A 15,930-nucleotide genomic window follows, 5' to 3' on the forward strand; every position below is an offset into this window, starting at 1 on the left:
CTGTAGAAAGACTCAATTGAATTGTGGAATAGAAAACAAATATAATTGAAACTAGCTGAAGATAAGGGGATTTCCCCTTTGGCTCATTGACCGTGTATATTTGTACAGACTGTTGACATCTCTAGCTTAGTTGCACAGATGTTAAGTTATTAGAATATGTTAAAGTATTTAAAGTTTCTAGAAGATACTGATTCATAGGAGCTAAAAGGTGTGTGTTGTTCAATTGATTTGTATCATAATGAGAAACAGGTTTATGGTTGTGTTGGTCATTTTAATTTTAACTAGACAACAAAAAGTTTTAACTGGTAATAAAAACGATTAACCACAAAATTGTATTGGTTGTTATCTGGTAATGTCATCTTTACTTGAACATCTGTCTTTGTTTCCTCAGTTCCTTGATGAGGACCAGATGGACTGAATGTTTCTTCATGTTTGGACTGAGCCCGAGGACCTGAGCGAGAACAGGAAGTGCTGGTTTTACAAGCAGAGCTAGCCAGCTAGTTTTAGGGAGGTGGGTTAGCTTTGCCTTTAACTCAGTCGTCACAATGGGGCTGTTCGGCAAATCATCAGAAAAACCACCAAAAGACCTGGTGAGTACTGACTGCTGAACACAAAGACTGTCTTTGAGAGTTTTGTCCGTAGAAACAAAACAACGTTAGCTCCTTTTGCTAACCTGCTAACGTTAGCTGTCAGTGTAACTTCGTCCAATCTGTTGCTGCTTCTGTTGAGTGGACAGCTGACGTTACTCTAGTTAAACAAGTTAAAACAGTCCCTGTAAAATATGTATAGTTATGTGTACCGTATTTACGTTTTACGTCCGTTGTTATGCCTCTAATGTTGTTTTCTATACTGAGAAACAACTAGCTAGCATACGAGCTAACAGTAGTAGCTGTCAGACGCCTCGATGTAAACAAATCCTGATTGTGTTAGCTCTAGCTTGGCTGACACCTTGATCTGTTACAGTTTAGCTGTTAAACGTTATACATTACTTTTGTCTAATGTTACACGTAGTGCTATGTTGAAGTGGGTGTTAAAAGTAATTGTAGCTGTTAAAGTAATTAATTCAATTTGTAATAACGTTGTATGATTTTAGGTCACTGAGTGGTCTCAAAAAATCAGGAAGGAAATGAGAGTGATTGACAGACAAATCCGAGGTAAGATACAGTCAGAATGTGACACTATCACTGAGCACCTGCAAATAGAAACAAATATATATGTGTATTGTAAAATGTATGTGCAGTGTATATATCTGCATTGTAGTTCCATGACAAGCAATCATAAAACAACAAAGTATTTTAAATATATATAATATAGCTAAATCTTGAAGAATGTCACACGTTGATTTGAACTACTGAGTTATCTCATTGTATTTTTAGCTTAGAAAATATATTGTATACAAGTATTAATAAAATGATGTTGTGTTTTTAAGATTGTATATCCCACAACACTCAATGACCATATTATATTAGTTGTATCAGTGTTTCTGTTGTATATAATGTAATGCCCTTTTGTTTCAGATATTCAAAGGGAAGAAGAAAAAGTTAAAAGATCCATTAAAGATGCCGCCAAAAGGGGCCAGAGGGATGTGTGCGTGATTCTCGCAAAGGAGATGATTCAGTCAAAACGAGCCGTCACCAAACTTTACGCTTCCAAAGCTCACATGAACTCTGTGCTCCTCAGCATGAAGAATCAGCTCGGTGAGTTGGGGAGAACATCCACTGGGGCTTTAGACAGGACAACTTATATCATACATGTGTCAAATGATATACTGTCATCAGTCGAACCAGTGTGCTCATTTATAATGAAACATAATGTTCTGCTCTGCATTCTAAGTAAAGGGATTGTATTTTGTGTGTTTATAGCTTTACTTCGTGTAGCTGGGGCCCTGCAGAAGAGCACAGAGGTGATGAAAGCGATGCAAAACCTAGTCAAAATCCCCGAGATCCAGGGAGCCATGAGGGAGCTTTCAAAGGAGATGATGAAGGTAAGCACCAGTGCCCAACATAAACGAAAACAATTCACTAAAAATCAAGTTACTAGAAGAATCAAAACATTGCAACTAACTCTACTCACCATCTACCATGATTTCTGATTCTGGTCATTACTTTATTATAATACAACATTGCATATTCATCTACAGGCTGGCATCATTGAGGAAATGCTTGAAGACACATTTGAGAGCATGGAAGATGGAGAGGACATGGAGGAAGCAGCAGAGGAGGAGGTTGACAAGATCCTCTTTGACATCACAGCAGGTGAAGACATTTGTTCTCATCTATAATATATTCTAATATAATATTCCTGTTTTGTTTCTATTATAAGATGTTGAGGTCTAGTTTTTCTAGCAATTACACCACAGATTATTAATACTGAATCCTCTGTTTCATGGCTCTATTTGCTTTGTCAGGTGCCCTTGGCAAAGCGCCCAGCAAAGTCACCGACGCCTTGCCGGAAATACAGCCCCCTGCAGCTGCTGCGGCTTCAGACGATGAGTCAGAGGAGGACATTGAAGAGATGCAGTCAAGATTGGCAGCTCTGAGGAGCTAAGGTGAACTGTACTGCTCTGTCAAAGTCAGTCTGCTCACTTTAATAAGGACAATTCTGGTGCTGGGTGTACAGTGCTAAGCATCCTCTCCACTCCATATTATAATTAACATAATCATTTGGGGTTAACTTTGTGCTACGACAGTTGGTGTCTTTAAAAAGCTTCTTTTTTATAGGAAGTTTTGTCTACTCGGCGCGAAGAAAATGTGTTTTGCTTTATTTTGTCTTTTATTATCGGGGGTGACCCTTGGTAAGTCTTTATTATCCAAAGTCAAACAGAAGGTTTAAGAAAGTGTATATAATGTAAGTATGGAAAGCCTGCTGTGCCTACAGTGCTTCATCATGTTCTTATGTCCTAAGTTACGGACTGGTTGGATATTTATGATCCTAATAAGCGATTCAATAACTGCCCTGCACTTAAAACACTCCCTAGATCACTATTCAGCAGTTGTTCCAAATCTGTTCAGATACATTTTGTAAGAAACAGCTGTTCTGTTTACTGCTAACACGCCTACATCTGAAACACTAGATGGTGGATGGATTTATCATTTTTGATAGTTGATTTCTGTAAAACCAAAATGTATCTGTTCTATGTGATACATGTTAAGTGCAGTCATCAGAAAAATGCACGCATACTACCCCTAACCCATGGATTTTGCATTAACATTCAGCTTGTTAAATCTTAGACTTTGTGTTACGATTGAGTTCCTTCCCAGCAGGAAGATGAAAAGGTTGGTTAGTGCAGAACTTATGTATTGTGGAAGTACTGTGTGTATAATTTTTCTGTGTGAATGGGGGAAAAAAATAAGAAAATAAACTTTTAAGAACAAAGGTTGTTGGTATGCAGACTGCATTACACCAAATCGTGCTTTTAACAACAATGTACTTTACAGTTAGCCCCTTAACCTCACAGTCAACACTGAACTCTTGGCAAAATCTTATCAGATATGAGCTTTCAAGGTCCCATGTCATGCTTTTCTGGTTATTACCCATCCCCTTGTGTGTTATGAAGGTTTTTCTGCATGTAAACTGTCTGCAGAGTCAAAAACCCTCAAAGTACACCCTGTAGCGAGTAAAACTCTAACACAGAAAATACCTGTCTATGCTGCCCCAGAACGCCTCGTTGTGAGATTTCTCTTTTTCCATTGTGTTCTTCCTGGGTACAGTGACGTGCCCATACCCTAATGGACCAATCCGTGGAGCCGTTACACACACACACACCCACACACACACACACACACACACACACACACACACTCAATCTTTTCTCAGCTGCAGCTCCGCCGATTTTTCCTCCCTGAGACGGCGGGACGCGGCGAGGCTGTGGCCCTTTCTCATTTCATCAAATCCCCCTCCTCGACTCCTCGGTCCTCCGGTAGTGACCCGGAAATGAATTTTATCGCGCCATGTTGAAGGACATCTAATTTCTCTAAATGCACTTCGAGGATCGAGCGTCGAGGAGGCTGTCTGGAGGAGCTATAACCGAGGATACACTGATGGGTCCTCCACGGCTCCTTCGTGGATGCATTTCCGGGAACAGAGATGTTTCAAAGAGTCGTGACGCACGGCCGGACTTATCTCAGCCAATGACAGCTCTGCATGCATCCTCTGGATATTATTTTATTAACTGCTTTCATCGCGACGCGATGTTTCCAGAGAGAACAGCTGTGAGGTCCGTGCAGAAAGCAGAGCAGTGTGTATAATATATATCACTCAGTATAACAGGCCTACTCTCTTTATTTGCTTTAGTTTAGTAGATAACTACAAACAAAGAGTCGATATTTTAAAAACCATTTAGTGCTTCACATAATAAAATACACAACGGCTGTAGCCTGATTATATGCGTAGATGCAACGGACAGACAGGTCTCAGTTGGTTTGGTGTCCTCTGTTTACTTTTAATACTTGTAAATAAAACTTTTGGCCCGTAATTTATTTTCCTCATTGTAGAGAGGGGGGGGGGGGGGGGGTATATCCAGTCTCTGATAGTGTTACGTTATTATGAGAGTGCTCTGTTTGATTCTGAAATTGTATATATTTATATAAATATATACATATATATGTGTGTGTGTCCGCATCTGTAGCCTGTTATTGTCTCATTATACCGCACTGTGAATGAATCAAAGTAAATATATAAGTCGTGAACACATCTGTCCATCAGACAGGGCTGCTGTGCCTCCTGTCATCATTAATGGACGTCTCTTTAAAATGACCGCTCAGAGGAGATGAGTTCTCATTTCTCTAACCGCCTGCTGCTTCCCCTCCTCTCTCCTCGGTTCCCCTCCTCGGCTCCTCCGCTCGCATCTCCTGTGGGCGGGACTAAGTCTCGAGGATAGGAGTCGAGGAGGGGAGTTAGATAAATGTGTGTGTGTGTGTGTGTGTGTGTGTGTGTGTGTGTGTGTGTGTGTGTGTGTGTGTGTGTGTGTGTGTGTGTGTGTGTGTGTGTGTGTGTGTGTGTGTGTGTGTGTGTGTGTGTGTGTGTGTGTGTGTGTGTGTGTGTGTGTGTGTGTGTGTGTGTGTGTGTGTGTGTGTGTGTGTGCGTGCGTGCTAGGTTTCGCTGTGTCTCGCTGTCGCAGACGGCCACTGGGCTCATAGGGAGGGGGGAGCAGGAGCTCCAACAAGCCGTTTAGGACAGAGTGAATACACATACAGAGATGCTGTATGAGAAACCAATGTGAGTTTGGAAAATTGCGCAGTATAAATCTACTTTAGTATACCTCAACAATGGAATTATGATCAGTAGAAATGGCCATTACATGGGACCTCTTTAAGGTCCTCTTGAACGGGTATGCTTGCAACAGCCCACTCAACAGGTCAGAAACTGAACTGCACTGAAATCTGCTTTGGTTGACACATACACCTGTCCTGCTTAACAGTAGTTCAGATAACCGACTCAACAGTTAAGAATAAAATGAGTCTGATCTTTTATCATTCTGCTGTTCATTGCATTATCAATTATCATGTGTTGGTGGTATGACTCAGAATTCAAGTATTATTGAGAAATGTAAATGTAAAAAGGGCAGGAAAAAAAGATTTTTGGTGGGGCATTTCCTGTTCCTTCAAAATGGATTAGATTTCTACCAGCCGCAGCACTCCTTTAGTGGCTTTTGTTGTGCTTTAACAAAACCACGCCTCTGTTCTCAGGCTATAGGACAGAGGCTGAACAATGCTAAGTTACAGTAGCTCTAATGGAGCTGGTATTCCCAAGTTTGATGACCATGTCCATGTCCATTTAGTTAAAGATTTGTAATGTTTTGTAAAATACTATATGGTCACATGTAAATCATAAAACAATAAGTAGAATAAGTAAATTCACAGGAAATGAATGGGAAAACGTATTCGATTATCAATTCATAATTTCAGTTATCAAGCAAAAACGGCAACATGAGGGTTCACTGTTTTTATTTATTGTGTAACAAATACAAACAAATATGGGATTCTGGACTGTTGGTCCGCCAAAGCAAATTACTTTAAAGATGTAGGCCTACATATAGTGAGATGTGATTGATAGGAAAAATAGCTTTATCCTTACCTACATGTTGACTATTTCTAAATACAATAGTCAAAATGACAGTAAACAAAGTTTCTAGATCTCTGAGCAAATTATGAAGCTTCCATGTCTGCTTTTGTGCTTAATATGTACTTTGGGCCCCAGGGTACACACACTCTGAGTACCTATGGGGAGAGGGTGTCAGTATGGACTCCTAAGAAAAATATTTCCTTTGAAGACCACCCTCAGGTAATGCCACATATCACAGCCTGGCAGCCTCAACTTTACCCAGCAGATATCCTGAGTGTCCGTGCTGTCTGTGCAAGGCAACACTGCCATCTATGGATAAGAGCTGTAGTGTTTATTGTGCATCACGTTGCCGCCTGTTTGCGTCCAGACGTCGCCTCCTGACTGTCAACTGGAGGAAACTCCTCCCAGCAGACAGCGCGTCCTGTCGCATTTCAAGCGCAATGGTCTCGTGGATCATCTCTAGACTTGTGGTGTAAGTCATTTTAATATTTATTTACATATGTTCTGTCATATAGTAGCTTAATAATAAATATGCGTTCCCTGTTATTTTGGCTATTTGAGACGCTCATTACGGTGCAGGAGCGGGGCGCTTTACAAGCCCCCGTAAATGGTCTAATATGTAATCGAAATCAGACCTCTATGTCTAAGGAGAGCGGTGTATTATCATGTTTGCTTGAAAAACAGTCAAAATTCTAACAGATTGCACTTTGCCATTTTATCAGCAATGCTAGGCCTGTGTAGACCTGGTGTATTTCTGAACAGCGCTCAGTATCATGGCACTCTTTGTGTTTGTCAAGTGTCCTTATTTATCACAGACAAAGAGGTAACGTGATTGGCTGAATCATCTATTATCATCCATGAAATGATATGAGTCAGACCCAGAATCAGAGGCAGAGAGCTAAATGTCAGTGAGCAGCGCGATGACTGTCAGAACAACAGGAGTGGTCAGTGAGTGGAGCAATATGCTCTGTTGATGTCCCATATTGGAAAAAACAAAAGGGATGGGTCAGCCTTCTCAGGTTACAATGCAAGAGTTGTTCATGTAATAAGAAATGAATGCATACATCCCGATACCCTCCATTATAGCTGGAGGTTTGAATGATAACAAATAGGACGAGATTTAAGTTATGGTTATTTTCACCTGCACAAAGTATGAATCAACGCCATTGCAGCCCGTGTGGAATATTCTACACCAACAGCAGGCCCAACCTTAAAATAGTGAGGCAAATACATTTAGATTACAAGATATGGTTTCATAGATGGAACAGTCTCAGCTACTTACAACCCTGTTATGTGCATGATTTTGGGTCCATTCTCCAACATGACATTCTCAGTAGCGTCTCCCACAGATGATCTGTTTATTTTTAGTGCCCTTGTGTTTCTTCGGAGCAAAGGCAGCGGGAGAGGTGCAACATGATGTGGGTCAGTAATTTGATCATGTCGCCCTCACAGCTGTTGCCTGGCTGTAACACTTCAACAGGGTCTTGGTAGGACACCCTGCAGCACAGGTGTCTGCATAGGAATTGAAATGTAAAGAAAAGCAATAAAACACTCAGGATTTATAGCTGGAAGTTTAGCATCAGGACAGCTTGGTCAGCAAAATCAGCCAGGGATACATTTAACTTTTCATGGCTGATTTCCTAGTTTCTCTCTGGGGGGAAAACCTTGTTGTTACCTGAGAACCTGTAAATCAGTTTAGATATGCGGCGTGTCCCAGATGGCTCATTTAATAAAATGAATGATTGTGTAAATGGATGAAAGAAGACAAAACATTTCCAAATACTTTACATTTATGAAGGCAGGGTAATACATACTAGCCCAGGTAATTTGAAATATCTTCCTTAACACTGTATGTTTCCCAAAACTATTTATAACATTTAATATCTCTCGAATATTAAGATTGTTCTTGCATTTTTTAACTATCTCTCGGACTGTAGTGTTCAATGTTTTGTTTCTCGAGTTAATGGGCACATTTTCTGCCTTCCAGACTTATCTTCGGTACACTATATCCTGCATACTCATCTTATAAAGCTGTGAAGTCGAAAGATGTGAAAGAATACGTAAGTATATCATTTGTAGTGACGAGATCACATTCGGCAATGACTTCTTTTATGTACAATTCTTCAAAGTGTTGTGTGTAACTACTTTAACTTTCACTGTTGTCCTACATTTTAGGTAAAATGGATGATGTACTGGATAATATTTGCCCTATTCACTGCTGTGGAAGTGTTTACAGATATGTTTCTTTGCTGGTAAGTGACTTATTTTTTAATGTTAAGTAATATAACATTATACTCCATGTTTATCAAATGTTCCTTATGAGTGGCTCCATCATTTTGTGTCTTTGGTGCAGGATTCCTTTCTACTATGAACTGAAGATAGCCTTTGTGGTGTGGCTGCTGTCCCCTTACACTAAGGGCTCCAGTGTGCTGTACAGGAAGTTTGTTCATCCCACGCTTTCCTCAAAAGAAAAGGTGAAATCCTTCCCTTTGTCGTACCTTCCTATTCTTCCACTGGTGGATTCAAGGAAAGTCTTTCGGGAAAATATTTAGTTTAAGTTAGCCTTCATGTTTTGTAACTGATAGAATTTGAGCTTTGCAGCTGTCCAGAAAACAAAAGTGCCCTTTGTGTTTTTTCTACTTTCGCTGTTAAAGATGTGTTGGCAGGACAGGATAGAGGAAATGTCAGTGTTCCTCCCTTTCTCCTTTCCTTTTTCCTCCTTGTCTAAGTCAGGAAACACATTAGTGAGTTGGAGAAGATAAGTAAGGCAATTAAGCATATTAGAAGTGCATGTCAACACAGCACATACAGTAAGGACTGACCTAATAACGAGGGAGACAAGGTTAACATCATTTTGTTTCTGTCCTTGTTACAGGACATTGACGAGTATATCTGCCAAGCTAAGGACAAAAGCTATGACACACTGGTGCATTTTGGGAGAAAAGGGCTGAATGTTGCCGCCACAGCTGCCGTCCTGGCTGCAACAAAGGTAACGCAGAGTCTGGATATTTGGTGTGTTTTGACCTGGGGGTACAGTAGAGGGGCATTGTATATATGCACATAGGCTTATTGTGTGTTTGTTTTTAAAGTAGCCTATTGTCAGGATGATCCATGTTGTTGACACACTGCCACTGACACTAGATGAAAACCTTGTTACCTTTTCTAGAGCCAAGGGGTTTTGTCAGACAGATTGAGGAGCTTCAGTATGCAGGATCTGTCTTCTTGTGAGTCTGACACCAGTAAAACCGGCCCTGATACTTCGCAGCCTGCAGCAGCAGCACAAACTCGACCCAGGTCCATGATGCGCAGCAAGTCGGAGAGCTGTAACAAGGGTGAGCATACATTACTCTGGCCCAGGAAATTGTTATTGGGGCATAATAAAACTCCCTTGTAGTACTGACAATATAAGCCATAATGGTGCTATTATAACACAATAATAGTGCCTGCATGGTTCGTTTGTGTAAAACTGATTCTCTTTTAGATTTCTGTCTTCCTGTTCCAGCTTGTTTAAGCCGTCAGATATTGTTTAGAGCCTCTGCTTTCCTGAGTGGCCCCGAAACGTCAGTCCTGCCTTCCTGTTTGGAGCAGGTCAGGCGTCGCAGGCCTGCCAGGCTCACCACCCTGTGATTAAACTCACATGTAGCTGGGGGGATTTGTTCCCAACATCATGTGGAAGCAGTTGTTGTTTGTTAAATTCTAGATCGTGTCCTTAAATATTTGTTCTCAGCTGATAATTCTTTTTTTGAGGAGGAAATTAAGACACAAATGTTAACATTGGAACACAATTGTCCGCTGTGTAAAGACATAATAACCTTTTTAACGAACAAGGAATTAAGATAATCTGTTAATATCTGAGAATAATAATAATAGCATTTACTCAATTATGGATCCTCTCAATTTAAAGGATAAACTAAGGTTATGTTATGTTATGGTATTGGCACCAAATCCCATTAAAACACAAAAATGTTAACTTAACTTCAATTATGTATGATCTTCACATCATAAGAACTTTCCTAATTGTCAGTGATGTCAATAAGAGCAGTTACACACATTCAATAAACCAGAGACACGTTGTTCATGCCTTCCACTGATCCTTCTTCATGGCACAGATTTTGACATGACTGAGTATGAGATGTTGGGGTTGGGCCAATGGGAGTCCAAGGAGTCGCTGTCCCAGACCATTTCACCCTCTGAGTCCTCCCCACCCTCCACACTCTCCCCACCCTCCCCACCTCCCTCTCCTGCTCCGGAGGAAACTGAGGAGGTGGGGAAAGGGCTGCCGGTAGCATCAAGCTCTCCGCAGCTGAGGCTGATGAAGAGGAAGGCTCCTGAGGTACAATGCCTCGTCAGCGTGGCTTCTCAGCTGCTGCCTGAATCTAACTGGCCCTTGAGAGTGGGGATTTACTCACCGATTCACTCATTTCTGTTGCTGGGTAGCTAAATGAATCATCACAGTTCAGAACTCCTGAAACTGTGGAGGGTGTTTGGTGGGTTTATTGTTTGGTTCAAATGAACGTGTGATCTTGCATGGGTGCTCACTGGTTTTGAAATGTTGCATGGGGAACAAAATATAAACATGGGTTTAAAACACTGCTTTCCAGCCCTGATAATAACTTGATAATGTGATGTTTATTGAAATTATTTTACATAATCAGTCCCTAGGTGTGAACCCCAAATTGGTTTTCATTAATACATTTTAACATCTAATATAACCTTTTCTGGCATGTGTTGCTTAGAGCTGCACTGTTCTAAGGACACAACGGCAATATTCTATATTTTTCTTACTGTTGACAAATCCCATGAAAAAAACCCCGAAATTGACTGTATTGATTATACAAATAAGTATTGTCTTTTTTACTTTGATATTACTTATTCCTCTTTGCCATACACCACTTGTTGTCTAAAGATAACACAAAAAACATATCTGAGCCACACAGTATTTTAGTTCTACTATCCCAGATACTGTACTGTACATGCATCTTGCTGCCCTTAATACTCAGTAAACATATTTAATAATCCACAGCAAAAAATAGTCCCCAACAAATGCTTCCAAAAATATGCAGTTTAAAAAATCTATTCAATACGTTTGACCTGTTCTAATAGATGTATGTCCTTAGTAGGAACTTATGGGCTTTGGACAAGAAGAAACATACTAAATAAAGCCAGCAGCAGTATCCTTTTAATAATGTGTATAAATAAATTAAATACTGTCTTTATTTGTCTTCCCTTCTAGCCTCCTCTTAGAGTCTTAAGGCCTCTCACAAGATCCAGGAGTGCTTTCTCCGAACAATGAAGCCATGTGAAACTGTCCTAAAGACTCCAGCTGCCTTCACTGCAAGAAGTAAAAATTTGAATGGCCAAAAGCTACATGACTGAAGCAGCCTTGCTTTGGAATAAGGTATTACCAAAGTGACCTATGATGACCCCTCTATTTATATAACATCTTGTGGCTCATGATTTGAAAAACATTGAGGGTTGTGACATCGAGTGCATATGAATGAATGGTTTCCATGCTGATAGACCTTTTTGATTTGATGGGTTATTTTATATGTTTTGATGTACTGTGTGTACTTCATCTTTCTGATTTGATTGTTTTTGTATATCAGGTTTGGATAGGCAATTGCATGTGTGTCTTCCCAGCCATTGGTCCGCTGTTAACTAACAGAATGTAGTTTCATGAATACTACAAGCCGGAGTGAGAGTGACATGGTCAATGTAAGAGAATGTAGTAAAAGCCAATGTTCAATAGAAAACAAATGTCTTACCCCCATTCAATCTGTTCTATAGAAGCATCTATGATCAGCTGTATTCTGCAACGATTAATTCTCATATTATTCAAAAATCACTCTTCTGAGTTTAAACATCCTACCTTTGTAACACTGAACACCAGTGGCAGACAATATTTAGTTACGCACCTCTCTATTAAAGCCTTAAAGAAAGACGTAACAACCTAAAATGTCTCAACATAAGTATTTCTAACAAATATGTTCTCATTAAACAATCACTTTGCACTATGTTTACTATTTAAAAAGGCTGCCCTCAATGCTCCTAAATGGCCCAAAAAATACAAACATTTATTCATAACAAATTAATAGCTGAATATTATCACTAAAACTTTATTTATTTTTTCTGTGGTAAAAGTATTCACACCACAGAAAAATGGATTCACTACTACAGGAGGTTATGGAGTGTACCGTTTTTGACAATCTACTGTTCATTTTTTAAGCATTTAACTGATCATTCATTTGGCAATGGTCGGCCATTTAGGAATATGTTACTTTGAGCTTTAGCAGAAATAGGGTATATCGTGAGTCAATATTTATTAAATATAAACATGGTTATTTTTCCGTGTTTGAAATCACTGTGTAGTGCTCTGCTGTTAACGGAGCAACACTAAACCCAACGATCTTCTGCTCCCTGATTTTTAAGAATTCATTAGAGTGACTTTATTAGTTTACAAACTTACATTTAAGTTTAAATTGCTTGTTGATACACTATGTTTTCATCCTTTACTTAATTCACTGAGCCTGGGACAAAGCAACATTTCACACAATATCACTGTGTTGGTTGTCGATGGATAGACTTCTGCCATAGATCTATAATTTTCATCTTTGTATCGGTTTCATTAAGAGTCTGAAGTTTGAAACGAAAGCTTCTCAGGTACAACTGTTCTATTTACACGTCACTCAGATGTTGTAGATACACTTATGCACATAAATTGTCCTTTTAAATGGACTTTTGGTGAAAAAAATGAAATTGTGTTTCAACGTTAGTAGTATCAGTGTTAGTGATGGATGTGATATCCTATTAAAATTCATGCAAAGCAAAAGAGAAAAAAAATGTCGCTAAGAAGCAGATTTGTATACATGTGCGTAAACTGAAACTCATCATTGCATGATGTTTGTTATTAATTTGTATGAACATTTGATTCAAGTGATTTTGCTGACACCTTGCAGGTAAACAGTAAATCATTTGTCATGTTCTGTTGCTTTGTAGAAAGAATATGAAATGTTCTGACTATACATCCATGTTGGCTATACATACTGTATGAATACTGTCTTATTTACTGGTGAATTTGCCACTTTGACTTCATTCATGAGGAGATACCACTTAAGTTATCCTAAGAAATGTAGTTCTGGCAGGCCAGAATGTCAAAATAATTCAAATTCAACCTTATTGTGAAATACAAAACTAAAGTGAAGTGATGAAATGATGGTTAATTGTTCTACTGGGTTAAATATCTCTGTAAAAAATCGATTTACAGCCATTAAAAACTAAGTAAAGAATTGACTGTGTTCTAATCTTTTTTGTCTTTAAAAAAACAGGCATTTAAAAGGAAAGGATCATTTAACACATGATTTTATTACTTATTTAACATTATAATAAAACACACAAAGAAGATGTCACTACATGAATCAGCACATTACACTTTGAGGTTGACCCGATCGTGGTACTTCAGGTACGGATCATCAACAAACCAGTTCCTCCTTTTCCAAAACGAGGTTGTCATTCTATCCAAAAGCTTTGTTTGTGATTTGTTACAGAATACATGCTCCCTCAGGCGGCTTCGCCGAGCAGGCCTCTTCTTCCACAGTTTCTTTTTGTATCCAGCCTGTAAACAATGTCCACAGGAAGACAGATTGGCAACACATTTAGAAAAATGTGCAAAGACAAGAAATGGCAGTTCTTAGCAAATGATTCATACCTTGCGTCTTATCCAAAGGTCACAGTGCAGCCTCATGAATCTCTCCGTCACAGATTTGACAGACTTCCTTTTCCCCTTCTTCAGACTGACATAGGTCAGACTTCGGCTTGGCTGTTGAGTCAGACTGGGAATAAGAGCTGAAACCCTAGAACAACACAGAGTAGAGAAAGGTAACATGAATTGTTAATCAGAATCAGGTAAATCCCAAGATCCATAACTATGAGACTCTCAGGCCTTTTTGAGGCTAGCTGCTTAATTGAAGAAGGTTCAATTCAATGAATTAACACAATATTTGACCTCTTAACATAAGTGTTTGTTTTATTTGGTCGGTTTTGAAATATCCCTCGGGATTGGGGAATAGCATTTTGATTGTGGTGCTTAACTCTTTTGGATGTCCAATCTTCACGTCACATAATTACAAAACTAATTCTCAAATGACAAGTAGTAGATATTGAATACAATATCCTTGTTGCTACTGACTTTAATCTTAACCCAAATGTGTTTTCATGCATGGTATAAAATTAAGTAATATTATATATGTTGTGACAAGATATCCCTCAAATGGAACAGAGCAAACCACTGGAAACAGCCTCAGAAAACTTATGTCATGTGTTATATTCTATTGCCTATAGTGTCAATGTAAGTTGTGTTCTCTGACACGATGAATAGTAGAGTTAAAGATACATGTGTTGATAATATTCAACTATGAAGTGGTGACGGGCTTTGGTTATTAACTGTCCACTGAACTGGTTATCAGAAGGAGTTGTTGTACCGTTGAAGGATGCTGCAGCGGGGCGTCAGGCACACCGCAGCCCGCAGAGGAGCGCGGACAGCGGCTGCAGCAGAGCCGTAGAGAGGGGCAGGCTGGATGAGGCTGGAGAGCGGACAGAGCTGTGTTGTCCTGGCACACAGAGAGATAGACAGCGGCCTCAGCAGCCCTGTCAGACACAAGGACAACAGGTCAGCGCAGAGAAAACCTAGCACTGTGGCTAGTTAGCTATTTTAGCAACTCCACGTACTGACTGTGATAACACACAACACGTGTTCGCACAATTATGCCAAAAGTTCAGTGAATTCGAATATGGAACAATACTAAACATTTACATGGTGAAGGGAGTGAGATATTATAAGTTGTAATGTCAAATTGTCAGTACATACCAGACACCCTTCTTGCAAAGGCGGCCGCCATCTTTTCTACTGGAATGTTCGCGTACGTACGGAGTCCTGTTAGGACAAATGTCTCTGTTATTGCATTCATCCATGGATGTATAATAAGAACGCATGGATCTAACGTAAATACGAAACGGTGCATTACCGCCACCTAGCAATTGTTACTCACATGTTGTATGATTTTATTCTCAGAAAAATATGGCGAAATTACAGTTTTGTTGTATTTGGTTTATAAATATATATTTTCTAATTTTGCTATTGTATCTTTCTAACGACAACATTTCAGAGGCAACAAGTGTACTTTTTACCACTCTACATGTATTTGATATCCATTTAAATTATTATCATTTTTTTTTAACATGACAATTTAAGATATGGACAACAGTCCTGTTACTAATAACCAACAGCAAAGGAAATGTTCTGCCCTTTGCAACAATGATATGCTTCTTACATGTAAATGCATCATGAATAACAAATCCACTAATGAAATATACACTGATATTTTGTATACTTGAATGTATTAACCATAAACTAACTGTACTTTTATTAGAGTTTAAATGAATGCAGGAATTTGGAATGGAGTACTCTTTTGCCTCTTTTGTGGTTGCACCACTGCTGTCTGGTATTGAAATACAAACAACACAGACCAACCATAGTGTGTATGAGGTTTCATCCTCCAGAAAGTATGTTAAGTACTCTGGCATCAACTTTCTGTGCATGTTATACTTCTGAACACATTCTTGTGTGCAACTCTTAGCTGTATCTGTCTTTCTACTCCATGGTTGTGTCACACTCAGTAAACATGTTTATCTGAACTACAGATCTGCTATTTGTCACATTTGATGTTTATATAATGTGGAAGAAATATTCAGTGCAGTGTGACCAAACCACATATTTGTTAGAGGGATTTCCCTTTTTTCTTCAGTCTGGTAAACCTTGCAGTATCCCCTGAATACATATTCTTCAGGGCACACATTATTACCTGTCATTGC

The 15,930-nt window shown here is 39.3% G+C and overlaps 3 protein-coding genes across 3 annotated transcripts; 2 read left to right on the plus strand and 1 right to left on the minus strand.

Annotated features, from left to right (window-relative positions):
* The first annotated feature begins 424 nt into the window (after positions 1 to 424).
* chmp3 (charged multivesicular body protein 3) lies at positions 425 to 3,375 on the plus strand. The gene is made up of 6 exons (XM_034222308.1): positions 425 to 590; positions 1,094 to 1,154; positions 1,518 to 1,697; positions 1,863 to 1,984; positions 2,141 to 2,255; positions 2,408 to 3,375. The coding sequence occupies exons 1-6, from the start codon at positions 546 to 548 to the stop codon at positions 2,545 to 2,547; spliced, it is 663 nt and encodes a 220-aa protein (XP_034078199.1). The 5' UTR covers positions 425 to 545; the 3' UTR covers positions 2,548 to 3,375.
* A 2,968-nt stretch (positions 3,376 to 6,343) lies between these two features.
* On the plus strand, positions 6,344 to 13,349 carry reep1 (receptor accessory protein 1). Its single transcript, XM_034222483.1, has 8 exons — positions 6,344 to 6,535; positions 8,051 to 8,123; positions 8,239 to 8,315; positions 8,417 to 8,537; positions 8,939 to 9,052; positions 9,230 to 9,395; positions 10,173 to 10,396; positions 11,297 to 13,349. Exons 1-8 carry the CDS (start codon positions 6,375 to 6,377, stop codon positions 11,354 to 11,356), a joined length of 996 nt encoding a protein of 331 aa, XP_034078374.1. The 5' UTR covers positions 6,344 to 6,374; the 3' UTR covers positions 11,357 to 13,349.
* Positions 13,350 to 13,404: 55 nt separating this feature from the next.
* mrpl35 (mitochondrial ribosomal protein L35) lies at positions 13,405 to 15,019 on the minus strand. The gene is made up of 4 exons (XM_034222484.1): positions 14,927 to 15,019; positions 14,541 to 14,706; positions 13,769 to 13,913; positions 13,405 to 13,675 (listed from the first exon to the last, which is right to left on the minus strand). Exons 1-4 carry the CDS (start codon positions 14,955 to 14,957, stop codon positions 13,487 to 13,489), a joined length of 531 nt encoding a protein of 176 aa, XP_034078375.1. The 5' UTR covers positions 14,958 to 15,019; the 3' UTR covers positions 13,405 to 13,486.
* Positions 15,020 to 15,930: the final 911 nt, after the last annotated feature.

This window comes from Gymnodraco acuticeps, unplaced genomic scaffold (assembly GCF_902827175.1).
Source record: "Gymnodraco acuticeps unplaced genomic scaffold, fGymAcu1.1, whole genome shotgun sequence".
NCBI classification, from domain to species: domain Eukaryota; kingdom Metazoa; phylum Chordata; class Actinopteri; order Perciformes; family Bathydraconidae; genus Gymnodraco; species Gymnodraco acuticeps.